The sequence below is a fragment of the Poromitra crassiceps genome (genome assembly GCF_964638095.1).
Source record: "Poromitra crassiceps genome assembly, chromosome: 22".
In the NCBI taxonomy this organism is placed as follows: Eukaryota; Metazoa; Chordata; class Actinopteri; order Beryciformes; family Melamphaidae; genus Poromitra; species Poromitra crassiceps.
This window is the reverse complement of record NC_139647.1, coordinates 15,110,160-15,137,750: the sequence shown is the minus strand read 5'-3', so window position 1 is coordinate 15,137,750 and position 27,591 is coordinate 15,110,160. Positions and strand designations below refer to the sequence as shown.

Sequence of the window (27,591 nt, the reverse complement as noted above, 5' to 3'; positions counted from 1 at the left end):
CTGTGCATAACTTTTATGCATGACAGTTATGCATAACTGTTATGCATGACAGTTATGCATAACAGTTATGCATGACAGTTATGCATAACAGTAGTACACTTCATTCACATTTCCTGCGTGCCGGGAAAAGTTTGGATCCGCACTTGGGGGTAAAGTTCCCCTCAGTAACAATGACACACTTTATAGCTGTTTAGCTCACTGCTGTTTTGTGTGCTGCAGTATCCTGTTATGGGGAACAATGTGATTCCTCTCACACAGTTACCCATCAGCCTGGGAATAACAATCTGCAAATACATCATTCAGGTAATACTGCAGGCAGCCACTTTCAGCCTCTTCAGTCAGCAAATACAATCCAAGAAAGAAACTTAGTGAGGAATGATGTCATAATAAATCAATAAACTCAGTCTGTCTAATCAATGACCAAACACGCAAGACAAAATTCTGGACATGGAACTACATGGTATTTTTATATCGGCTATATTAATATTAATATTTCCTTTCAACAGTCAGCAGCATTGCAGTGGAATATTTCATATTTCCATGCAAGCTCTTGCTCGCAATAACATTACATCCCCTTAATGAATAAGTGATCTCTCTCTCTCTCTAGCTCTCTCTCTCTCTCTCTCTCTCTCATATTGTTAGATTATCAACAACTGACTCAGATTATCAACAACTGACAGAATCAGAATCAGAATCACTTGTATTGCCACAGTATGCAAGTCACATAGGAGGAATGTGTCTCAGTGTCTGTATGCAGCGTAGCGGTCAGGTCAATATACAGAGATAAAGAAGTAGGAAAGATAATTAAAATACAATCACAACGTTGCAAGTGCAATCAAATCAAATATATCTATACAATATGTACATGAGTGGATAAACAAATGCATAAGTGAATGCACACCACTGATTGTCGGTGTGTAGTGTGTGCAGTGCACTTGTGCATGCGCCCTTGTGTCTGTGTGTGTGTGTGTGTGTGTGTGTGTGTGTGTGTGTGTGTGTGTGTGTGTGTGTGTGTGTGTGTGTGTGTGTGTGTGTATCTGGTGCCCTGCCAGAGCTTGAGCTGGTTCTGCTGAGTGGGCAGATTCTCTGGCGGAGTGTCCCATCAGAGTGACAAGTGCATTTAGAAACAGCCTGATGGAGTCATTAACGGCAGCTCCGCTCATTAGCAACACACAAATACACACGCACACGCACGCACGCACGCACGCACACACACACACACACACACACACACACACACACAGACACACACACACACACACACACAGACACACACACACAACCGCGTCATTGGCAGATTGTTACAGTGTCAACAGATAAATCTATACGCTCTCTAGTATTCAGCACGTTTATAGATAGCTATGATATGGAACATAATATCATTTAAGAAGCAAGCTGACACATCCATTACGAAGGCAAGCAATCTCTCACACACACGCACACACACACACACACACACACGGACACACACACACACACACGGGCACAAGCACAATCAAACTGTATTGATTCCTGGAATAGTAGAACGACAAAGCATTGCATTGATCCCCTTGTCCTCTTTGCGTATGAGATCCTAACAATGTCCAGGGTGTATTCATGTCCAGGGTGTATTCAAGGGCACTACCGCATCCAGCCAGCGACGCAAACACCCGACAACTGGGCTTCCTGGAAGACGCGAGCGAGCGGCGAACAATAGCACAGTCATCAATAAACTCAGCCATTCTACAGAGGACAGGCGGTGTGTTTTTTAAGACATTGCATTTTGGCTTCACATACTGCTTTAGACTTCTAACGATGAATACTGATGATTTGTGGAGGAGCTTTTCAAGGGAGGCAGCGAAGGACGAGCCGCTTCACGCTAATCGACGTTGTAGCATCATATTAATCTGCGTTGTGCGTGATGACATCACAGCCGTGTGAAAGGCAGGCAAATCAGTGTGAAACGCTTCAAAGGGAACATAATGTTCTGTTCTGATTCTCGGGCTCAAATAGGCGAGTTTCCCATGAGTCATCCTTTACGTCGGGCCTGATTCCTGCCTAATGCAGTAGTGAAACCCAGGCCCAGCGCAGGAACCAAACATCTCAGCTGACACTTGGTGGAGATACAGCGGCAGTGATGATCTGCACAGAAGGATTTGGAAGGTGTCGGAGGTGCTGCGAGACGCGGCCGTTACACAGTGACAACACAGAGCTGTAACACTGTCACACAGTAACAACACAGAGCTGTAACACTGTGTTGTGGTAATGTGTCTGGCAAATAAGCTGCCATTACCTCGAGCCTGCTGCTATTAGTGTTACTCCCCCTCAGCTCGTTATAATGAGAAGAAACCCAAGCAACAAAACTGATGAATGAGTCCAGTCAAGACGACGCTTGTTAAACCAACCAGAGGACAATAAACCTGCTAGAGAAACTACTGTACATGAATACATCATCAAACCAGCAGACATTCTTCTACTTGTCCTCGTGGGATTTTTATAGAACGAATCAGCGTGACGTCACTCGCCACCCAGAAATGCGGAACCCCGTGGCAGTTAATAGTAGGAGTCGTGCCACACAAACGTCAATATCTCAAAAACTATACATCACATCGCTTATATTTTGACATTCTGAGTGAGAGCAGAAGTAGCTCAAGAGTTTGATGTATAATATATGCGCACGTCGTGTTAAAGTTGTGTGAACTGTCGCAGTTTTTAAAATGTAAACAGAGTTAGCCGGCTAGATCAGACACACAAGCCTCGCGCCACTTGGGCTCCATAGGGTTCCGTTGCCGTTGCCACCCAGTGACGCGGTTTGTTTACCAAAATTGCTGCTCGGCTGATCCCTCGTATACTACAAAGTAAAGCAGAAATAGCTACTACAAAGTAAAGCAGAAATAGCTACTACAAAGTAAAGCAGAAATAGCTACTACAAAGTAAAGCAGAAATAGCATCAAAACAGAGTGGGGGGGGGGGGTGCTCACCCAGGTGTGCCCTCTCTCTCTGGATGTCCCTGAAGTTGAGTCCGCTGGTCAGGGTGCTCTCTCGGTAGCGGTGGAGGGCCTCCCGCCTCCCGTTGGTCCCCAGCTCGCGCAGCACGGAGCCTTTGAGGGGCTCGGCCCTCAGCCCGTGGGCCCATCCCGACAGGTCCGGTACCGACCACTTGACCAGGTCCTCCAGCCGCACGATCACCTTCTCCGACACCGCAATGACCTCGTGCTGCAAGGAAGGCAGAGCCCAGAGTCACACTGTTACAACCACAGCAGAGCCCAGAGTCACTGTTACAACCACAGCAGAGCCCAGAGTCACTGTTACAACCACAGCAGAGCCCAGAGTCACTGTTACAACCACAGCAGAGCCCAGAGTCACACTGTTACAACCACAGCAGAGCCCAGAGTCACTGTTACAACCACAGCAGAGCCCAGAGTCACTGTTACAACCACAGCAGAGCCCAGAGTCACTGTTACAACCACAGCAGAGCCCAGAGTCACACTGTTACAACCACAGCAGAGCCCAGAGTCACCGTTACAACCACAGCAGAGCCCAGAGTCACTGTTACAACCACAGGTAAATACGATACACCAGCGTCTGAGCACGGCTACGTCGAGGCCATGGATTGATTCTTTGTGCAGCAGTTTCTCAGTGGCTCAGTTTTGAAAAGACGGCTTTTTGGACACAGACAAACACAAGGTAACACTTTATATGAAGGTGTACATATTCACCATTAGCTAGCAATATGTTGCTAATATGCATGCTAATGAGCAAATGGTGATGTGTACCTTAATATAACGTGTTACCAAATAGAAATGTGACAAACACAGTATATCTGCACATACAGTATATGAGTAACCAACAGGATCAAGGTTGGGGTCAGAGGAAGAAACGGGAACCATGAGCAACATCACAATGTCCTTATTTATATTCCTCTAAATTGGTGTGTGTGCGTCACACAGCAGCACAGCATGCCGTACGTGAAACAGGGTCATGCATATGGATGATCTGGACGACTACTGCGCTGAATTGATGCCAGCAGTTAAATCCTGTGTGAGGATGTCGGTGTTTGAGCGGCGGTCAAAACAGCTACTCTAACGTCCCACTAAGGCAATCATCTCATATTCACCATGGATGTTGGCTTTCATCTCGGACGTCAGGCTCAGCGACGACCATTTTCACCTTGATTCTGTTCTCACAGAGAGAGAGCGTCGAGGGAACTACAACATCAAATGCCGTTAGTTATGGTGAGCAGTTAATGAACGGACAAGAGAGAGAAGGCTCCCAGCCAGTGGTCTCTCTCTGACACTATAATGACGAATAATTTGACTGGAGAGAAATGCATGATAGAATTACAATAAACCCAATGTGACACACTACAGGAAAACGACCATGTCAAAAGTTCACGGTTGAATGTAGCTGCGTATGTACATTCCGTTCAACTGGCTCTCTCGTCTCTCCGGATTCAATTTTCCTTTCCGAGGTTGATTCAGGCCTTTCAAGCATGACACGGAAATAGCGCTCACATCTGAAGAGCTACAAGCCTGCCGACGCAGGAGAACGAGCTGCGATGTTTCAATGTGTTTCCATTTGAGGCCTAATGGCTGAAGTGCTTGTTAGCAGCGGAGTGGAGAGGTGTGCTGCGAGCTGCGAGCTGCGAGCTGCGAGCGGGATGGCTGTTACAGAACCGGGGCCAAATCTGGAGGACAGATGTGTGTGTGAGGAGAGATGTGGACACTCAGAGGGCCTCGCTGCTGTTTACGTTGCTGCTTCTCTAGCGTTTAGCAGCCATCTGTGTGCCTGTAACCTATCTCTGCCTCTGCCTCTGCCTCTGCCTCGCACCGCAAACAGCCTATAGGTCACATCATGCATTACAATCTCACTCTCATTCTCCCCATATATCATCTTTTTCTTATAGTTATACATACATACATACATACATACATACATACAGTACATACATACATACCGTAATTTCCGCACTATAAGCCGCACCGGAGTATAAGCCGCAGCAGCAAAATTGCCTGTTTGTTACATATATAAGCTGCACCGGACTATAAGCCGCAGGTGTTTTAATGTTTTTTTTTTTTTTTTTTTTTTTTTTTTTAATTGTGTTTTAATGTTTAATTACCATATGTAAGGGTTCATGCACAGAGGGGATTGTCGGGAAAGAGATGGCTGTTTGAGGAAGCTCCCATTTATTAACATTTCAACAAAACAACATAACACAACACCACCTGTGTTTTTTTTACAGTGCACACAGTGTCCGCGGTGTGGTGAAAAGAGGGCAAGAGAGGAAATTAAAACAGAAGTGGATTTATAGTTAGAAAGAGTGCTAAAAAAGAAAGATTTATTTTTTTTTATTTTTGAAAAAATCCATAGATAAGCCGCACCGTTATATAAGCCGCAGGGCCAAAAAACGGGGAAAAAGCCGCGGCTTATAGTCCGAAATTTACGGTACATACATACATACATACATTACATACATACATACATACATACATACATTAGGGGGGTCACAGAGTAACTCAGGATATGATACTATAATGAGACTTGGCCCTCGATAACGATGGTATCACGATATAGCGATTCTGCGATAATCGATACATTGCAAGAAATTTCCTCTACGATGCATAATATCATAATATAACAATATCTGTGTAACTGAAGAGGAAAAAATAGCCCATAAAGCAGGAATGATGTATTTATTCACAGACATGAGACAATGTACAACAAAGTGCAGACTAGGTGTGGGAATCACCAGATGCGATACGATATTGTCATGCAATATTGGGATATGCTAGTATTGCGATATAATGAGCATTGCGATATTGTGATATACTGTATTGGGATTTATTACTTTTTTTTTCAATTGCAAATGATGTTCCCAAAGGAAAACACTTTGTCAATATATGTTTTATCTAATGAGATAAATTTTCCAGTCTGTTCATCTCACTTCAATCATATTTATTGCAGTAAAATGGGATTGTTAAGCAGACAGACTGACCAACACTGTCATAAAAACCTGTCATAAATGTTGCATGCACTTGACAATTCATATAATAAAATATTACGATACTTGGCATTCGTGCGATACAATATTTAGCCACACAAAATATGGCGATACTAGAGCCTCTTTATCACACACTGGGTGACACTTTGCCACCACGCCCCGTGTCAAGTTCACATGTTTAAAGGAAGCATACAAAATGCCACAGAAATCTTTTCAATCTGTGTCAATTAAGTTTACAGGGAAATGAAAGAGTGCAAAAAATACACATTTCACGATAAATGTCACGATATGGCATCACATTAGGCCATTTACACCTGGCGTTAACATGCATTTTCTGCAATCTGATTGCAATCAGATTGCAATCAGATTGCAGAAATGGGTGTCCTCTCAATCCGCATACAGTTGCTGTATCCAGATTGAGAGGACACTTTGCATTTACACTTGTGTTCAATGTGTACACAATGCATCCCTGACCACCTCCGGAGGTGGTTTGGCCGATCAGATTGCAATCCTTCTGCAATGCGTTTTTGGGCGTGTTTACACCTGTACTTTCAAGCGATAAAACACAATCTGATGACAGAAAACGCATGTTAACGCCGGGTGTAAATGGCCTCAATATGATGAAGTCGTATCGATAATGTATCGCAGGAGGAAGTATCACGCTATATCGATTTTCCGATATTTTGTCCCACCCCTAACATACATACATACATACACATACATACATACATACATACATACATACATACATACATACATACATAGAACATACAAACGTACACAATATATTGTTTATGTTCTCAAACAAACAGCAAATTGTATGATTCTTTCTGAGAGGACTGTCTCTCCATTTAGCCAAATGCAGTTCTCTCATCATCTGCACCTACAGGCCTATCAAATCCCAGCAGTTGGAGACACGATTTCCTTGTAAAGGAAAGGCCTGCGAGGGGTAGCTTGATATAGCTGTGCCTCCCTCACTAAGCACAAACATCAAACATGCCGTTCTCTTTTCTTATAATGAGCTGTCTTCAGCTGTCAAGGTGAAGGTTGCTTGTTGTAACTGACTCCCAATGCAATGAAAAACTGACTGCTCTCTCTCCCTTCACAAACGCAGGACGTTTGAATAATGTAGAGCAACAGTAAATAGCTATTTCACCCTGCAGCCAGAAAGACACATTGTATCTGAATTAGCTACATTATACATAATATTAGCTACTGTACAGTGGTGGGGGGGAAATCAATACACCATAGTATCGCGATATTTTGCCTGACGATATTGTATCGATATTTGGACGCCAAGTATCGAGATATATATATATATATATATATATATATATATATATTAGGGCTGTCAGCATTAACGCGTTAATCGCGCATTAACGCAGGCCGATCATAACGCGTTTTTTTTTAAATCGCGTTAATCGCATGCCGCTATTTTGTCCCTTCGTGCACCCGTACTTGTAGTCAAGCTGTTCGGTTTCCTGTCTCCTGCTTGTGCAGGCAGGCATGGTAGAGAACGACAGCAATACGCTTTTAAATGGCTCGTTTTACTTAAAAAAAACTCCCCAAATGGCACAGTGGATAAGTCAAGAGCCGTAGTTTGCACCTTGTGTAAAACGGAATTAAAATATCACCGAAGTACATCGAGTTTGAGGCGAGCGATCACCTAGTAGCTAGCGGCCAGCTAGCAGCCAGCTAGCTAGCGCGAGAGACTCATCACTCATTCTTCCTTCAGAGTCTCGGATCCGCGGGTCCTCTAACCACTGGGAGGTCGGCTCCAATGGCTTCACGCGATATACACGTTATCAATAGCCTACACAGTTTCCAATACCGAGCCATTATTCACATGGAAGTGCCAAAGCTTTTAGCTCAGATACAGCCTTCTTCGGCTGTGTCATTTTGGGTTTCGAATCGCGATTAACTATAGTTAATCGCACGATTAATCGCGATTAAGAAAATTAATCGTTTGACAGCCCTAATATATATATATATATATATATATATATATATATATATATATATATATATATATATATTTTTTTTTTGCAGGCCATGCCATGCCAGGCCACCGGGCATCTGCCCGAAGCGCCCGATGGTGCAGTGGCATATTGAGTCCAGAGAAGCTTAATAATGTATAGCCTACGTGTGGGGCAAAAACAAAACAAAACAAAAAAACACTGCATGTTTTACTTCTGGTGAGGTCAAGGAAAAGGTAGGAAAAGGAGTTAGGAGTGACAATATATCCAAATATCGCAATATTCAATATATCGCAATACTAGCATATCGCAATATCGTGGGCATCTGGTGATTCCCACCCCTACTGTACAGTACTGTAATGTACTGTACAGTACTGTACTGTACTGTGACGCAATCCACTGGCATAGATCAACAAAATCTACATTTTTGCCAGGCAGTATTCCAGTTTAGTCCAATCTTCCCGAAGATACGTGGAATGTTCCGATATACGAGGGATCCGCCAAGCAACATTTTGGTAAACAAACCGCGTCACTGGGTGGAAACTGCAATGGAACCCTATGGAGCCTGAGCTTGAGCGTCTGACTCTAGCCCGTTGACCGTGTTTACAATATAAAAACTGCGACAGTTCCCACAACTTTAACACGACGTGCATATATTATACATCACACTCTTGAGCTAATTCTGCTCTCACTCAGAATGTCAAAACATAAGCGATGTGATGTATAGTTTTTGAGATATTGACGTTTGTTTGGCACAACTCATACTAGTTAACTGCCACGGGGGTTCCGCATTTCTGGGTGGCAAAGTGACGTCACGCTGATTTGTCCTATTATTGAATAGGAATAGGAAGCAGCAGTGAAGCACTCTGGGACATTTCCCAACAATTGTAAAAAGCTTCAAGAGCATATTTGTGGAACTGCTATGCAACTATTTCCTCTGAATCAATCACTTGAATGTGAGCGTCAACAGATGCTGTTTGGGGACATGTCGGGCTTTGAGAGCAACACACACAACAGGTGAGAGCAATCCAGCAGCTGTCAACACAGTCCAGAAAATAATCAGTCTATGAACAGAGCCAGCCATCTCAAAGCCGCCTACATCCATTAGGTTTGCCATCAAGTGTTTTGGAGTTTAGCAGCCAACTGCCACAATGTCAAGTCGGTACAGACGGGCGGTTAAGAAGAGGGCTTTGTGGTCTGCAGGTTGCACAAGTCACCACCATTCACGATTGAGCAATCTTTCACCAAAGAGGTTTAAGAGATGTACAGTGTGTCCATGTAAGCCTTTGTGAAACCCCTACAGAAGGCTGCCGAGAAAAGAGTCATCGCCTTTGACCAGTAAGGCCGGGCAGTTATATTGATATTATATCGATAATGTGATATGAGACTAGATAAGCTATCATCTTAGATTTTGGATATCATAATATTGTGAAATGGCAAATTCTACATGACAGTAAAGTGATGTCATCACCAGACTGTTCTAGCTGTTCTATTATTTGCCTTTACCCACTTAGTCATTATATCCACATTACTGGTGATTATTTATCAAAATCTCTGTGTCAATATTTTGTGAAAGCACCAATAGTCATCTCTAAAATATTGTGAGAATATCGATATCGAGGTCAAAAATATGGTATAATTTGTTTTTGTCCATATGGCCCAGTACCTACTCTGAGGCTTGACTGCACCGGCACAGTTACATAAAAAAACACAAATAATGCTTTGTACCAAACACGAGCACAAAAGAGGAAGAACTGCAGTCGGATGAAGCAATGCTACGCTATCATTATCCGCTAACATGACACAGCGGGGGGGGAGGGGGGAGGAGGGGGGGGGGGGTCTTCCAATCGGATCCAGTAGTAAGACGATCAGCTTTGGAAAGCGTGCGGTCCTGTGTAAACGCCACACCGCGCTGTCACTCTAATAGTGTAGCAAACAGGCAGACGCAGCCAGCAGGCCACACTTGGTGATATAGGTCAGAGAGGACTGCCAGCCCAGAGCCAAGAGGTGACACTCCATATCAGCAACAACATCACAGATCATCTGCTCTGTCATCTCAGCAGAACGCTCCCACCATGCTGTGTGATGATGACTGTGTTTCCTAACACATTACCTCCACATTACCCTCGTTTCACCCCCCATGTGTCATTTTATGGCACATCATATTCGACCGGCAGTTGAATTAAAATGCGAGGTAACACAATTAATGCGTCCATATTACATTCAAATTTCATTCCCTCTCTCAATAATTCATGCTTTTATCGCAGCGTGCGTAATAACTCCAGGAAACATTACTGAGTCCATTTATTGTTATGACTGCGCATAATGGAGTGAAATTGGAAGAAACAGACTTGGGCTGTGAACTGTAGATAACTGTTTCCTCTGGGCGCTCTCTCTATTGCCACTTCTACATTCGGTGATCCCATTAGAAACAATGCGCCCTGGAATAGTCCATCGCGCTCCGAACAAATTCCCTGTGTGAGAGTCCAGCAGGGGGCGCTGCGGAGCGCAGCGGAGCCGACGAACACGGAGGCAGACATTCCTGAATGTCATCGTTCTTCAGCGAAAAGCGTCGCATCGCTCCGACAGGGAGTTTCAGCTTGGGAGTCAAGGGGGAGCACCCCCCGGTGGTCGGGGGTGTCTTTCTATCTATACGATGGGACACCCACACACACACGCATGCACACACACACACACATGTGCACACGCACGCACACACACACACACACACACACACACACACACACACACACACACTGTCATGCTGGAAAGGTTTCCGCCTGCTGCTGCCTCAGAGGTCAGCACTGGAATTCCTGGGGCCAAAGGAGATTAGTAATTGAGTAATGGACATGGTGACATGGACAATGAAGAGACAGAGAGAGAGGGAGAGAGAGAGAGAGAGAGAGAGAGAGAGAGAGAGAGAGAGAGGGAGAGAGAGAGAGAGAGAGAGAGGGAGAGAGAGAGAGAGAGAAAGAGGGAGAGAGAGAGAAAGAGGGAGAGAGAGAGAGAATGAAACACAATATGAGTTCATTATCTATCGTTCCCTCCCCATGACTGACCTTGGCTTCGGTGTCCCAAAACAAACTTATCTGGGCATTGAGAGAGCGGCTCTGGGGAGGAAGGAGGAAGCCAGGGACAACTGAATTATAATATGTTGTTGCTGTTGTTGTTGTTGTTGTTTCAAGACCGCCTCAAGACCAGATAGAGTTCAAGGTGCCACATTTAAAAGGTGAAGATGATTGTACATAATGTTCCGACACTTGATATAGGCGGGTTTATTCATATGCAGAAAGTCGCTGGAATATCTGCAGGGGGCGCTGAACTCATCTTTTATTCACTGATTATATTAAGAGATTAGTTGAACATGAGCAGCGGGTGATATATGAACATAAGCATCGGCTCACAGATATAATGACAGAGAAAAATGTCTTGATAACAGGCGTTTCTCAGAGCCTTTCTCAGAGCGGGGCGAGGCATCCATCATGGAAGACGACACGCGCCGAATAAAAGCCCGCGTCAGCTCCTTTGAAATCGCTGTTTTGTACCAAATGAATTTCAGCAAATGTGCAAGAAAGACTTATAGCGCATAATCATTTTCATGTACTGCCGTCGAAGAAGAAAACCACAACAAAGGAGGGAAAATATGGGCCCGGCGCGTTCGGCAGGAGCCACTCATCTGTGCCTCTAAGGTTATAATAACGACGGGCTGGTAGCCGGGGGCACTGGAGTCATGCGTCAAGGCAACTGTTTGCCTGTTCAAGTGGTTTGTCAATGACAACGTGGAAAAACGCAATCTAAAGAGAGTCTCTCATGTGTTGACAAACCAGCCGCTGCTTGTAACCTCTCATTACTTTAACGTCTGCAAAGTCACAAAACGGTTTCGGTCGAAAAAGGGAATCAAACGATTTGCGAAGGATCGGAATGACAACTCCTAAAAAAACCAATGGGGAAAAAGGTTACTGGCTTTTATTTTTTATAGCCTTTGAAGTCCAGGGTATTGCATTTAAAAGGTTTTAAATTACACTATCCTAAAAAGCTGGTAATAATTGACATGCTATTTCAGCGATGGTGAGGAATTCACTGGAGGGCAGTGTTCACAGTTAATGACTTGTTCTGCGGCGGGGAGGAGGCACACATGTGTGCGCGCACACACACACACACACCACACACATGCACACGCACACACCACACACACGCACACACGCACACACACGCACACACACCACCGCACACACACGCGCACACACACACACCACACACCACCAGCACCTCTCAAATTCCTGCCATTGTTGTATGAATGGGGAGATTTGCTATAACGCACACACTGGCCAAGACAAGGCAGCAGTATTATGGGATGTCTAGTAAAAACCACCACTGTATAAAAAGAAAAAGTGCCGTATCACATTTACATCGAAGTCGTTCAGCAGAGCGACCTTCTCCATCAAAACGCCGGGTCGCATATCTGCGCCACTTAGACTTAAACTCCACTAGCAGCTCCAGATGCCTGAATTACCCATTCAGGATTTTTCCCTTAGGAAGAATCAAAGAAGCAGCAAATGAATACAATCTAATTTCCCTACAAGCTGGCTCTCCAAAGCACTGGAGCACATGCATGGAGCGCCGCCATGTAGCGGAGAGAGACGGCCCTGGACCGCCGCCATCTACTGGAGAGATGGCCCTGGACGCACGCCAAACGCTTTTCCACAGCAATCAATACTAGCCTACTGCTGCAGTCCCCAGCCTGTCAGTGTGTGTGTGTGTGCGTGTGCGCATGTGTGTGTGTGTGTGTATGTGTGTGTGTGTGTGTGTGTGTGCGTGTGCGTGTGTGTGTGTCTGTGTGTGTGCATGTGTGTGTTGTGCCAAAGCCTTGTCAGCTAGCGGGACAGAATGGAGGAGAGGAGAGGTCAGATGAAATCAGAGGTGATGATAATAGCACGTTAATATAACATGATCCAGAAATATTCGGTGTGGTTGTGATTTCCCATTAAGAGCGCCGTGCTGTATTTGCAGTAAAAGTGGGATATACAGTATATATATATATATATATATGAGATAAGCATATAGGCACTGAACTGTGTGAAGCACATTGTATAATAATAAGTGTCTGTTGTGTCAAACAACAGAAAGCATTATAGTGAGTTTATTATAGGCCAGGCCATCTGGGGTGAGGTGACACCGTGTGTCACTCAATAAGGACTTGTTCAACACATGTGACTGTTTAGCTGGTGGCAGTTAGCAGGCAGACAAATAGACTGGAGGCCCCAATAGAGGCTCTGTTATAATGGGTGAGCAGCCCAACACAAAGGCTGTTTAAAGAGCTGGTGGTGGGGGTAAACACACTGCTCGTCAGATGGAGATACAATGGGAAATACAGCTTCACCCACACACATATGGACTTCATAATTAACTCTGAATACATTGATTTGTATATTTTCTTTCATCGGCGCTCGCACGATATAATATAGGCAATCATATCTGTATCGGCCGATATTAGACATTTTTTATGTTCGGTATCGGCCCCCGATGAGCAAAATAACAGCGATGTTAATATCGGCTATCGTATCGGCCAGAATGTTCCTATTGAGAGGAAAGTTTGAAACAATGCTGTAAATCTATGATTTATGGGCTTTTCCAAATGTTTTGGAAGTAAATAAAGACTATTTTTCAAATTCACAGTGTTTACATGTGTTTTTCAGTTTGCACAAAATTTGATGAACATCACATATCGACATCGGTAAATATCGGTTATCGGCCATAACAGCAATGTTAATATCGCCAAAATTCTCACATCGGTGCGACCCTACCATCCATCAACAATGAAACAACTGAGAATTTGTTTTATTCACTGAATTTCTATTTGTGTCCAAAGCTGGCTGCATTTAAAAGGCATTGACCTCTGACCCCGTGACAGAGGAAAAACAAGCACAGTAGGTCACGGCTTGGTTGCTCTTGTCACTGCCTGCCTCACACAGAGGCGAGCACAGCCAAACACAGCAAACAAATACCTGAGAAATCACCAGGAAATGACATCATACCACAGGGCTGAGAACACAAGTGAATCAGTAATCCAATTCTAGTGAGCCGGGTCAATAAAGGTTGTTTTGATGTGTGTGCGTCTGGAAAGAGTGATTATGCCTCTGGTATTTTGAGGATATTGGCTTCGCTCTTAAGATAATTGCTATCTTGAGATACGAGATATGAGCCGTAGCCACCATACCCACATGTAGCCTCTAATCTCATGGGGGGAGAAAGTCAAATAGCAAGGAGCTGTTTATATGTCAAATGTCAGACACAGTTGCAGTCATCTGGTGTGTGAAAATATGTGAAAGCGAGTGTGAGGAGGTGATCCAGGAAATGACAGGAACCTGAATAACACTGAGCTGGTGAAAAATGTCCTCTCCTAATGATGCTCTGCTCTTTTAGCTGCTGCACTGTACAGCCTGTAAAAACAGCACACTTCCTGATCGCCAGAAGTCATCAAATCCATATTTGCATAATCACCAGGCTAATCTAACGCGCTGATTTGGAGTCAATCAATTACAGATGTGTAAACCTGTATAACTCGTGACTCGTGATCTAATAATAATATAATACCAGAGGATATGCTATGATAATACCCAGAGTCCAGAAGCCCATGATCTTCACTTCCCTATGTAACTGAATTGTTTTCTTAATCTTAATCGTTGCAGCAAATTAAAGTACTAACAATCATCTTTTCACACATACAATGTTCCACAACCTGCTTTCAACAGTGACGTATATAATAAATCCTATACAGAATATCAGTGCTTTGCGTATATAATAAGTCCTATACAGTATATCAGTGCTTTGCATATATAATAAGTCCTATACAGTATATCAGTGCTTTGCATATACAATAAGTCCTATATATCAGTGCTTTGCGTATACAATAAGTCCTATATATCAGTGCTTTGCATATATAGTAAGTCCTATATATCAGTGCTTTGCATATATAATAAGTCCTATATATCAGTGCTTTGCATATATAATAAGTCCTACAGTATATCAGTGCTTTGCATATACAATAAGTCCTATATATCAGTGCTTTGCATATATAATAAGTCCTATACAGTATATCAGTGCTTTGCATATATAATAAGTCCTATATATCAGTGCTTTGCATATATAATAAGTCCTATATATCAGTGCTTTGCATATATAATAAGTCCTATATATCAGTGCTTTGCATATATAATAAGTCCTATATATCAGTGCTTTGTGAGGCAGGTTGTTGTTGGATTACAGGTAGCATGTTAGCGCTCCCAGCTGACTCATGCAGTGCAGATTACTGTTATGGGGCAAAGTCAGCGAGAATGTGAACGAGCAGCAGTGAAGGTCATAAACTCACTTGGACTAGTCGGGGTAATTTCCACTGTGTAATATAAGTAGGCCGATTTGCTGAGAGCATGAGGTTTGACAAGGCCTTTAATTGAGGTCAGCCTGCAGGCATCTACGTTGCACTTAAACAGATCATCTTCAGACGAGATGGTTTGATAGTCTTTGCTGTGCTATAATCACAGTGTGACTTCAAAGCAGTTGTACTTGACAACAACACTACTTGCATGTACAAGGATCTGTATCCTGTAACGCAATTTGATGCATAATTCACGCAGTGAAATTGCCTCTGTTTCCCATAAGATTTTAAACACTGTTGTCAAACAAACACACTACTGTACAGCAGAAGACTGTTGTCGTATATCATCCTCTGTGCTCTACTTATTTCCAAAATTCGTTGAAATGTGATTTGCATTGGCTCTGTGACCCCTTTTGATAGTTAATATAATCTTTTCCAGATAGCCAATGGACTGGAATGTAAGCACTTTGCAATGCAAATAAGTCATTTGTGGGGAAAGGGGCGGAGCTGACATGTTGCGCAAGCATGCCCTCTGAATCGACGATGCGTGCACTCCAAAGTAATGAGTAAATAATTGCGGCGTGTTAAAGGCTAAAGCGAGAGAGGGCTTCAGGAGATGATACCGTTCATAGAGGAATCCTGCAGCCATCATAGATGATCGCTTGTCTAAGCAGCAGCAGGCCATAAATAGGCACCTTTCTCATGAAAAGGAAATGCGATAGCCACTCTATTACTCAAGAGGAAAGAATGTAAGTAAACCATCAGCGGAAGAGTCAAGTACAAACCCGGCTTTGTCCTGCCCTATAAACAATATAACAGCAGCAGAGAATCATTTCCCTCTCAACCACAAGTGATCAAAAGAAGAGGGCGGCAATTAAAGTTGTCGACGAGGAATATCAATAATGACGGCATGAGAACACATCATTGTTTTATGGGCCAGTGTGTGTGTGTGGGGGGGGGAACTATTCCCACCAACTAATCAAAGTAATGCCATTCAGTGGAGCGACGTAACCGGATCACAAGCGCCACATATGGCTACAGTCAATCATAACTATTGCTTATGCCAACAACGGCGTAATGTAACCGAGAGGCGTTTTTTAAGTGGTGCAGCAAATGTGAGCTGACAATATCACATTATCATCGAGGATGAAAATTTCCACATGGAAAATTATGCAAATGACGGAGAGAGAGAGAGAGAGAGTAGGCTGGTTAAGACGTGTCAGCACTGGCTTTGCTTTGCTGTGCTCTGCAGGCATTACTAAAATATCCAATAACTATCGTAGTGTCCAATCCGAGGCAGTTTGATTTCAGGCAGCATTCATTACCGTTTCGCAATTTCCGCCCGTATGTCAGTATTTGACACGCATTATATGAAGCAATGACATGACAGTGCAGTGCCTATAGGCGCTGGATTCTTGCGGATTTTCCCCTCTATAATACAATTAACCCCATACAGCGCATCGGCAGCCTTATTGAGCGCAGCTGGACAAGTGCACATTCAGCAGTTGTCGACACCACAATGAGCAAATAGGCTAAAGTAAAAAACTAGAGAACAAACACCGCTGTAGGTCAACATCCCTTTTACTGCTCAAATACATCACTGTCAGTACATCAATGCATGCGTTATGAATGCCTGTGTCACACATTGACAGGGGAGGGGAGGGGGGGGGGTCTAAACAGGGATTGCCAACACTAATGCAATAAAGATGCTATTCGATCAAATGCGTATGGACATGAGAGAACACGAAGGAAATCCACCAGCGTGAGAAAACAATGTCATGTTAATTATTCAATCATGATTCTCTTCCTACCTCTCCATGACTGACTGTGCGTCCCTGGGGAGTATCCTCGGGTAGGAAATAAAGTTTGGAGCTTGATAAAAGTTGCTTGCTCGTCCTTTCTTCCCAGAGCAGCTGAAGCTCCGCTATGCAAATAGGATCCTCCGGTTTACATCTGACGAAGAAAAAGTCTCCGAGAGACAGAATCCTCGCTTTGCAGTCCCGGTGAAATCTAAAGGCTTTGTAGAATATATATGGTCCATGTAAACCGCAAGACGAGCCCACCCACTGTTGAGGAAAAAACACAGATAGAGAAATTATGAATGGTTTAAAGCCATTTGGTAAACAAATCGCAGCTATATAAGTGGACATAAACATGAAAAACATACATGTTAGCCTAGCTTAATTTACGCAGCGTTTGCAACATTGGCTAACGCTCGCGCTGGGAAATCTCAGTTTTCTCCACACAACTATTTTTAGATGTTCAAAATATGACATAGACGTTGCTCATACAATGAAATATATGTCAAAGTTTTGTCGATTAGGTTGAAAACCTTCCATGTACGATGCGTAGCGATTAGCGTAATGTGAAAAATTAATAAATCGCCGATTGATAACAAACATTACCTTCAGTGAGTTCGGCTCCATCTCGACGTTATGAATTGATTAAACTCAACACGCTCTCCAAACTTGCTGGCTTGAATGGATTGCTGCAGGTCCTGCAAGGCACATATCTTCTGTGGAGTTAAAAACATTGTCTTGTAACCGACAAAGACTCGCAAAAAAATATTGCGCCGGTGAAATGGACTGCGAGAAAAGCATATTTAAGTTGATGTGTTAATTTAACCATGTGGATGTGTGCTAATTATTTTTTGTGCCCGTCCTTTAAATGCCAACACTTAAATTCACACAAAATATTAAGATATAGCTATCATCATATCAAGAATGACCGATCATCGATGTAAGTATTTGTAAATAAAACAGTCCTTATCCGTGTCGCAAAAATCCAGTACCTATAATATCTTTATATTCCGTGGAACTTGTGTTTTTTGGCTTTCTAAAAAGATGTCTCTTCCAGGACTTGCGTAAAAGACGTTCAGTATGAAAGCACATTTCTCACAGTAATGACACTGGGGCGCTTTGCTGTGGATGCCTTCAAGAAACAATGTTACATGAAAGTTAATAGGGCTATCAAATGATTCCTCAAAAGGCTATGTGGGACCCGTGAGGTACCCGGCGTTGCTTTAGAGCACAACTTACAACGCCGTGTCTCGGGCACGGATCGGCTATAATAGCTTTACTGAAAATAATGCTCTTTATATTTTTGAGGCAAAGCCAAAGACACATTTTGGACGAGTTAAGAAAGCGGGCGTCACATGATGAGGCGGTCCATTATCCCGAGATAAATCATGTTAAAAAGCCACGCTGACCTTGTCGAGGCTGCGAGATAAATATTTAGCCACGATAAAAGACGGAGATTTGCACGATCACATCCTCTTCAGGTTATCGTTCTGATTTTAGATGAAGATTAATTAAATTAACACAGATTGGATTAAAAATAGCCTATATACAAAGTGTAAAATTATGAATCATATTTTGCATTTATAATCGTTAACACAGACTTAGACAATCTTTGCAGAAGTAGGCGGTTGTTGTTTTTGTTCAGTCTCATCTGGCTATGTAAGCCTGTAACATGTATCCTTTATTAGAGTTATTCATGTATGGGGGAAGTACTGCAGCGGTCCACAGGGCTGCGCTGTTCTCCCTCCACCCTTTGCCCTGCTTTTATCCGCTACAAATCACAGAGGGTGCAACAGCGACACACTGACAGACACCGGCTATTTCAAGTAGGCTACAGTGTTACGCAATACGCTTCTTCTGAAATGACGGGCAGGGAATACAGGCGCATTGATTCACTTCCAGGCAACTGTTTTCCTCACATATTTTCTGCTGCTGCGACTGACTGGCTGCTGCTGTCTGGAAGACATGCTGATGATGAGGCATCACGTAGTTCATGCTCCACCCATGAGCTCCAGATGTTAGCCTATATATATGATAGAATAGAATAGAATAGAATAGAATAGAATAGAATAAGGGTAGGCTACATTAATTAAGGGTAGAGTTAACTAATGCATCTATTAATAATTTACTTATGTTCATGTTAACTAAGGTATTCATTTAGCTATATATTATTTATTAGTTTTAGGGTTAGGGTTAGTTAATGGCTATATATGGTTAGGGTTATTATGGTAATAAGCATTATGGCTTAGTTCATTAATGTCCTTATTGTAAAGTGTTACCTAATAGAATAGAATGTGCATGCTTAAACTGCTTAAGGCAGAACATCAAATCATAGGACATTCAAGACCAAATAGTCTTCTTCTTCATTGTCTACTTCTTCAGTAACAATTCAAGACATATTGTGAAACAGTACAGCATAAGATACTAAAATAACCCAGGACATGTTTTGGTGACACTTGGAGATGAACACATCTGTCATGTAGATGTTTTTGGCTGACTATTAGGCTGTTTTTTTGTGCATTTCTTTAGTGGGAAAATGTGGATTACAAAGACTTGTATTGTCTTAGCTGGGGGGGGGGGGGGCTGCAGTGTGTGTGTCCCCTGTAGTGCATATAGGCCTACAGTGTGTGTGTGTGTGTGTCCTGTAGTGCATATTAGGCCTACAGTGTGTGTGTCCCCTGCAGTGCATATAGGCCTACAGACCGCGGCTCTTAGTAGGCTATTCTCTTTTTTCCTGATTTCTCCCAAAGCCATTTCAATGACTGAATCGATGCGGTTGCATTGTTCATGGCAGCCAACATAATGAAGTCCCTGGTCAATCAATGGCACTACCCCAACTCTTATCTGCTAATTGAAAGTGCTTGCTTGTCAATAGTCAGCGCCCAACAGTGATCGGCGCATTCTGATGCAAATACACAGTTCGATGAGAAGTCGCATGAATTGAGCCACATGTTGAGAAATCTTTATTCAAAGCGCTCATAATAACGATGTTGTGGTGGTGGTGTGGGGGGGGGGGGGGGGGGGGGGGGGGGGGCACTCGAAAGCTACACAGTCAATAGCAATGAAATGTGATGACATGATATAGCCACACACTGAATGTACAAAATGATAGGCACGTCTTCCTGATAATGAGCTGCAACCTCCAAATCCTTCTCTAACCCATCTTCTGCTTTCTCTATCCACATCTTTACATTTCTTATTGCTATATATTTAATCAAGGAAATTAATTTTACCTGGATACACCTCATCAATGTGCTTCATAAAAAGAGTGTCCGTTTATGTGTATATATATATATATTCAAGTTCAAGTAGTTTATTGTCATATGTATAATACAATGTATAATACAATGAAATTCTTTATGCTCTGAGCACCCTCAGCCTTACATACACAAGGACATGGTCACAAAGACCGACAGAAAAAGGGTGTAGACCTACATAACTATGTAGGCTACACGTGATACAGACATGTCTGTACACAGTGCGTGTAGACATAACACAAACCACAATACAGTACAATACAATAATGGTGCACAACAAAGTGATATATATATAGTGACATCATCATCATCAGTGACATCACAATGTGGGACAAAAATTGAAACAAACAGACAAACAGAGCCCTCTTACTCCCTTTGATATATATTTTAACCTTTATTTATACAGGGGTCTCACTGAGCAATGCTCTCTTTATCAGGAGTGCCCCCCCCCCCCCACATAGGTTTATCCTGCCGGTCCCGGGGATTGAACAGACAACCTTCCGGTCACAAGCTTGCTTCTATAACCTTATAGGTCACCAGTTCATATTTTGTACACAGTGGTCTTATATAGCCTCAGCCAGGAAGGATGACATCACTGATGACATCATCACTGATGACATCATCACTGATTACATCATCACTGATGACATCATCACTGATGGCATCATATAACATCACATCATTAGGTAATTAGGGCAATTACCTAATAAAAAAATCTGGCTCCGTCAGGTCACCCTGTTCAGGTCATCACTGTTAGAAGAAGTTAAAAATGTCATACCCATATTGAAATATAGTAGCACAAATCCCCTTTAGTGTATGTGGAAGTAACAGCATCTGAGTCCAGCCTAACTTGCTTCTTACAAGAGTTTGCACTTCAGTTTCAGTTTACATAGTAGCACTTTTTCCTTTTTGCAATCAGTACACTGCTCGACAGTTTGTTTACTTGGCGGACTGAAATAAGCTCACTTATGAATAGGTTGTATTTCTTGTTTCTTTTTCAAGCCTCTGACACAGAACTATTCTTTCCAATATTAATATCTTTTTACTGCACGGGTGAGGAGAGAGCCACGAGAAAAATAAATCATTTTTTTTTTCACGAGCAAAGGGACTAAAGGGGCCTAATTAAGGGACATAAAGTGAAAAAGCGAATCAATATTTTTCAAGTGGATGCGTGCGTATTTGTTGGCTGTAGCGGGAACGCAGTGACAGGAAGTGTGGACGGCGTTGTGTTCTCAGCACAGGTGTTCCACATTCCTCTTAATGAGGCAGCCTCAGCAGGGAGCAAGAAGAGGTGGTTTGAAAAAAAAAAAGCCACCTCAAAATGCAGAGCCGAGGTTTAGGGTTACCGCCACAGCAAAGCACGAGGAAAACCAGTAAAACAACATATTACTCCGTTTTTTCACCATGATGTTGACTCGCCCGCTATGCTGGAAATCTATTGTAGTTAGAGTAGTTTAAAAATAATGATGACTATTCAACCACCGCAGAGCCACATGGGCTGTAGAGAGGAAGTCAAATTCATTTCAACCCAGCTACAAGCGCTCTTGTTCACAAAATTAGTCATCTAATACGTTTTGAAAAATAGCCACAAAAATGGTCAGTAACCAGTAACCATTTCCATACAGCCGTAAAGCGATACACATGGTAAAACTGATTATTTTAACTGACATAATATAAAGCCCTTGATTTGATATTAGAATATCCAACAACAGATATCCGTGTTGGACATTTCTAATAGCACTGGCAGGCATGATTACATCTAGAGGATTTAAGCAAGAAAGCTTGAGAGGAACGAGGTCAACACAGTTTACACTCTTGTCTTCTCCTCATTCCAAATGCATTAAATACCCAGTGGAGAACATCTAGCATCAATGGAAAGCATCAGGGACATTAAAAATCCATCAGGTAAATTTGTTGGTGGGCACACGTTTCAGTAGTAACGTTACACCTGCGCCTTTGTGCCGGCGTCACCGCGCCACAATGGCCCCTGTCTCCAGGATGACTTGAGGAAAGGTAACAGGAGATGTGAGTAATGTTACGGGGCTAATTTTAGCCTACTCACACTCATTATAACGTAGCTTACATTTCCCCCTGTTCAATCACACGTGAGTCCAGCCCTGCCGCTGACAGGATCCCCGCCTGCAAGAAGAGATCTGGTATCTCAATGGGATCTTCCTGGCTAAATAAAGGCTCAATACAAATCCAATTAGCTTATTAAACGGATCACTTCTAATTAGGACATGGATACGTTCGTCTAAAGGGAGTTTGAGGAGATTCTTTTCCATGAATATTAGGTGTGGTGTCGTCCCGGGAGAGGGGGTGGGGGGGTGGGGTTCTGAAGAATAACTGACCCAGCTATGTGAGCTGCTGTGATATCTTATCAAAGTATACTGCACGAACAGTTTCTTTACTGGATTATTAACAGCTGTTTGCAGTAGAGCGGTCGTGGTGTTTTTCTGACTCAACATACCAATTTTTCTATCATTCAACATCACATTTCATGCATAATTTATAGTCGCTGGAATCCACCTTTTCAATTACAATACGCAACAACTGAGCGCCCTCGTTCGCCAAACAGAGGAGCCATTACTTTTCGTAGCCGTGGCCATTGAGCGTGCCTAATACCATATATTTATATGCGTGTAAGTCATCATAATTCAGAAGCAAAACATTGCTCGGCCTAGTCTGAATGGCTGCCATAACAATGAACTAATTGCGTGAGAAACGCAATTTCATATTCAGGCGCAGGATACTATTACAGCCCAACTGTTTGATAATGTCAAGTGAGTCATTTGATTAAAGCACGGTACAAATGTAATCATGTGCCGGGGCAACGTGGATTCAAGTAGGTACAAGTGTTAGTTACTACGTGCTTTAGGTCATATACATGTATACATGCTTTAGGTTATTATTACTGTCATATACATGCATACATGCTTTAGGTTATTATTACTGTCATATACATGTATACATGCTTTAGGTTATTATTACTGTCATATACATTGTATACATGCTTTAGGTTATTATTTCTGTCATATACATGTATACATGCTTTAGGTTATTATTACTGTCATATACATGTATACATGCTTTAGGTTATTATTACTGTCATATACATGTATACATGCTTTAGGTTATTATTACTGTCATATATACATGCTTTAGGTTATTATTACTGTCATATACATGTATACATGCTTTAGGTTATTATTACTGTCATATACATGTATACATGCTTTAGGTTATTATTACTGTCATATACATGTATACATGCTTTAGGTTATTATTACTGTCATATATACATGCTTTAGGTTATTATTACTGTCATATATACATGCTTTAGGTTATTATTACTGTCATATACATGTATACATGCTTTAGGTTATTATTACTGTCATATACATGTATACATGCTTTAGGTTATTATTACTGTCATATACATGTATACATGCTTTAGGTTATTATTACTGTCATATACATTGTATACATGCTTTAGGTTATTATTACTGTCATATACATGTATACATGCTTTAGGTTATTATTACTGTCATATACATGTATACATGCTTTAGGTTATTATTACTGTCATATACATGTATACATGCAAATGTGCCTCATTGATGGAGAGGAGAGGGCTCAGCTCAATCAGACATGTGCAAACCACAAACGACTAAATAGGCTGCTTCATTCCATTGTCATCTGCATACACATCAGGACGCACACACACACACACACACACAGACACAGAGAGAGACACGTGCACATACACAGTACACACACACACTCGCGCGCACACACACAGAGACACACACACACACACACACACAGAGACACACACACATACACACACACACACACACACACAGACACACACGCACACGCAACACACAGACACGCGACACACACGCACCACACATAGACACACACACACACACACAGAGACATGCGCACATACATACACACACACACACACACACACACGCAACACACACACACACAGACATGCGCACACACAGACACACACGCACACGCAACACACACACACAGAGACATGTGCACATACACACACACACACACACACACACACACACACACACACACACAGTCACACACACAGTCACACACACACACACACACACACACACACACACACACACACACACACACAGTCACACACAGTCACACACACACACACACACACACACACACACACACACAGTCACACACTTTATATCTCCCCAACTGAAACTAGGATTAGACTCATGAATAATGTATGTATGTAAATGTCTGATGGGTATAACTATAAAAGATGAGGGTGATTGAAAAGGCATTTTTGTTAGATTGAGTTACGGCTGCATGTGAGTTATGATGTCTTCAGTCCAACACCACTGGATCTGAGAAGCCAAGAGGTCACAGCATAGCCCACTCCAACTTCTGAGGAAAGCCTCAATAAAAAGACGCTGACCTCATCACTTACAGTTTGTACAGCTCACTTCAAACATCAAGTGAGGTTACACCCCATGGCCAAACTCCCAGCCACTATGAAGTCACACAGGTCAGCGACCTCAACATACCAAACTGGTTCACATCAAGGACCCCTAAAGTTGCCCAGTTTAGGGCCTAAACGGACACAAATTAGACCACAGACCCCCATATGATAAGATCTGGTCCCATGCAGGGTCCCCCATCTGATAAGAGTTTTGCTTTTAGATGTTTTATTACACAAAGTGTATGAAATCCATGACCAAAATAGTGGTCATTGTGTTACTTATGGATGGAATTATAATAAAGTATTGCTCTTTTTGCTGGAAGCCCCTCAAGGACCCCTCGGAGTCCCCCGCCCCCACTTTGAGAAGCACTGGTAGGACGCATCAGCACAGCATTTTCCATCAAACACTGAATTGTTTTAAAACAGGCATAAATGTCAGCAGCCATCTTTGATCAGATTATTCACTGATCCTTCTCAACGTCCCCACGGGCTCAGAGCTGCGTTACGTATATGTCAATTACATATAATGCAGTATGAGGACAATCTAATGCGGACATTTTACATTTAGCCATTTTCACCCATTTGTCGCCGACTGTTGTATTTGTGTGAAAGGTGAGGTTGTATTCTGGCGTGTTTTCAGCAGCGTTACAATCTGTATAATCCCTGTGATCTATCTACAGATCAGGGCGAAGCAATAAGCCTTAAATTCACTGAGAATGGAGACAAAGGAGAAGTTTCCAAACATGACTGATTGACAAGCACTGGATTGTTCCATCACAGCAGCGGAGGAGAGCCGGGGGGGGGGACACTTTGCAAAAAAAAAACTCTCACATTAATAATTGATCTAATTTTACAAGCCAATTTAGGAGTCACTTGAAGTTGCTATGGTGACAGAGGGTATTTTGAGACAGCTAATGGGCCTATGCAACAAAAAAAAAACACTCACTGTAAACTTCACTCCAGCTAAATGAGCTTGCTGTCTGTGCTGTGTGTGATCATGATACATGGCTGAGAACGTAATCCCTGCGCTATGCCGGGCCTTTTTCTACATAGGGCAAATTAAGGTTATTAATATCAATGTAAAACATCTGTTGGCTGTTTACTGTACGGGGAATATGAGCCAAGTCAGCCCCTCCGCTGCATAATAGCCTTTTGTTTTGATTGCTAACCCAGAATTCATACCAGTTGTCAAGTTAAGGTCAGAAAACATCCAGCCAGTGAGAGGAAAATGAATAGACTACTCATGATATGGTTTAAATGTAACCCAATATGTTTCACACTAAATCCCTTTCAATATCTCTTTATTTTGCAGCTTACGTCAGGAATTCCACATTGGAAAGTCTTTGAAGGCTTTTCTCCGCTCCGAGGCGAATCATATTTGTCCAATAAGAGCGGGGCTTTTTGCAGCTGTTGGGCCGAGAGAGAATGAATCATGTGTTACCCATTTAAGCCCAATCCCTCCCATGCAAAATGTCTGACATGTGTGACTCTGCGCAGCCCTGAAGTTGAAACAGTGTTTTGAAAACGGGGAGGAGAGAATCAAGGCCAGAGCTATTAGACCGTTTTACCACCTGCTTTACCCGTGACCTGCTTTACCCAGTGACCTGCTTTACCCGTGACCTGTGTGCCGTTTCAAACAAAGTGAATATTTTGGAAAGGAAATCACTCCTGTTGTCTTTTTAGATCATGCAAGGTCGACTGCCGTGAAACGAAATGAATCGGGCAAAGGAGAGATGAAAATCGGTGGTTCCTCCCTAAAAGGATAGTCGTCGTCAGGGCAATTTGTGCCGGAAATAGAAAACACTCGTTTGGAAAATGTGAGTTGTGGAAATGGTATACTGTGTAAAAAAAAAACAAAAAAAAAACAAAGATTTCTCACCTATAAAAATAAATTGGGCCAGGCATGATGCAACGGCTGCTAATTGTTAACAGACCTGAGGCTCAACAGTCTTCAGCGCCTCCTCTTTCCCAACAGACCTGAGGCTCAACAGTCTTCAGCGCCTCCTCTTTCCCATCGCGCGGAGCCTTTTGGGCATCAGCATAAATCTGACTCAGGTGTAACATTCTTCAGCCCAATCACCTTTGTATAATACTACACTGTATTTGTTGCTATTGCCTTCTGGACCTGGATGGTGTGGTATTGACTGCCACCTGTTGGCCCATAGCAGCAATGACATGGAGATGATGAAAGTCACACAGGGGTATTTAGGGTAATTCCCACTCCAGTATTACATAATACTGTATTCCAGTTATTACATTGCTAGTTACAGGGTTGGGCAAGTTACTTTCAAAATGTAATATTCTACATATGACTAGTTACTTTCGTTTGAAAGTAGTAAGTTACTTTACAATATTACTGTGTGTGTAGAGTAACTCGTTATTTATTACACTACTTTTGTGCTGCTTTCACCAAAGTAACAGCAGTAACAGAATGACATCGCCGCCCTGAAACCATGCCGAAAAATAATTTCAACCATCTTGAAGTCAGTGTAAACTGTGCAAAATTCTAAATGTTACCCTTTTCCTTTGTTATTGTCATCTATATTGGGTATTTGCATAAAAACACAATTTGATTAGGAAATGATTGTATCTTAATTTAAATATGTGTTTTGGTAAATAAATAAAAAGTAAGTCAATTTGTAACTTGTGTTACTTGACAAAGTAACTGGTATAATATGAAATCCTATTGGTAATAATAAATTATATTACAGAGTT

At 42.4% G+C, this 27,591-nt stretch overlaps 1 protein-coding gene across 1 annotated transcript in view; it reads right to left on the bottom strand.

Moving 5' to 3' along the window:
* LOC310796369 (AT-rich interactive domain-containing protein 5B-like) overlaps window positions 1–17,481 on the bottom strand; it is a gene marked incomplete at its 5' end in the record, with an annotated part of 92,610 nt that extends 75,129 nt beyond the window's left edge. The window contains 2 exon segments of the mRNA XM_083658559.1: window positions 2,961–3,195; window positions 17,143–17,481. Coding sequence (XP_083514685.1) covers window positions 2,961–3,195; window positions 17,143–17,481 — 574 coding nt within the window.
* Between the last annotated feature and the right edge of the window lie 10,110 nt (window positions 17,482–27,591).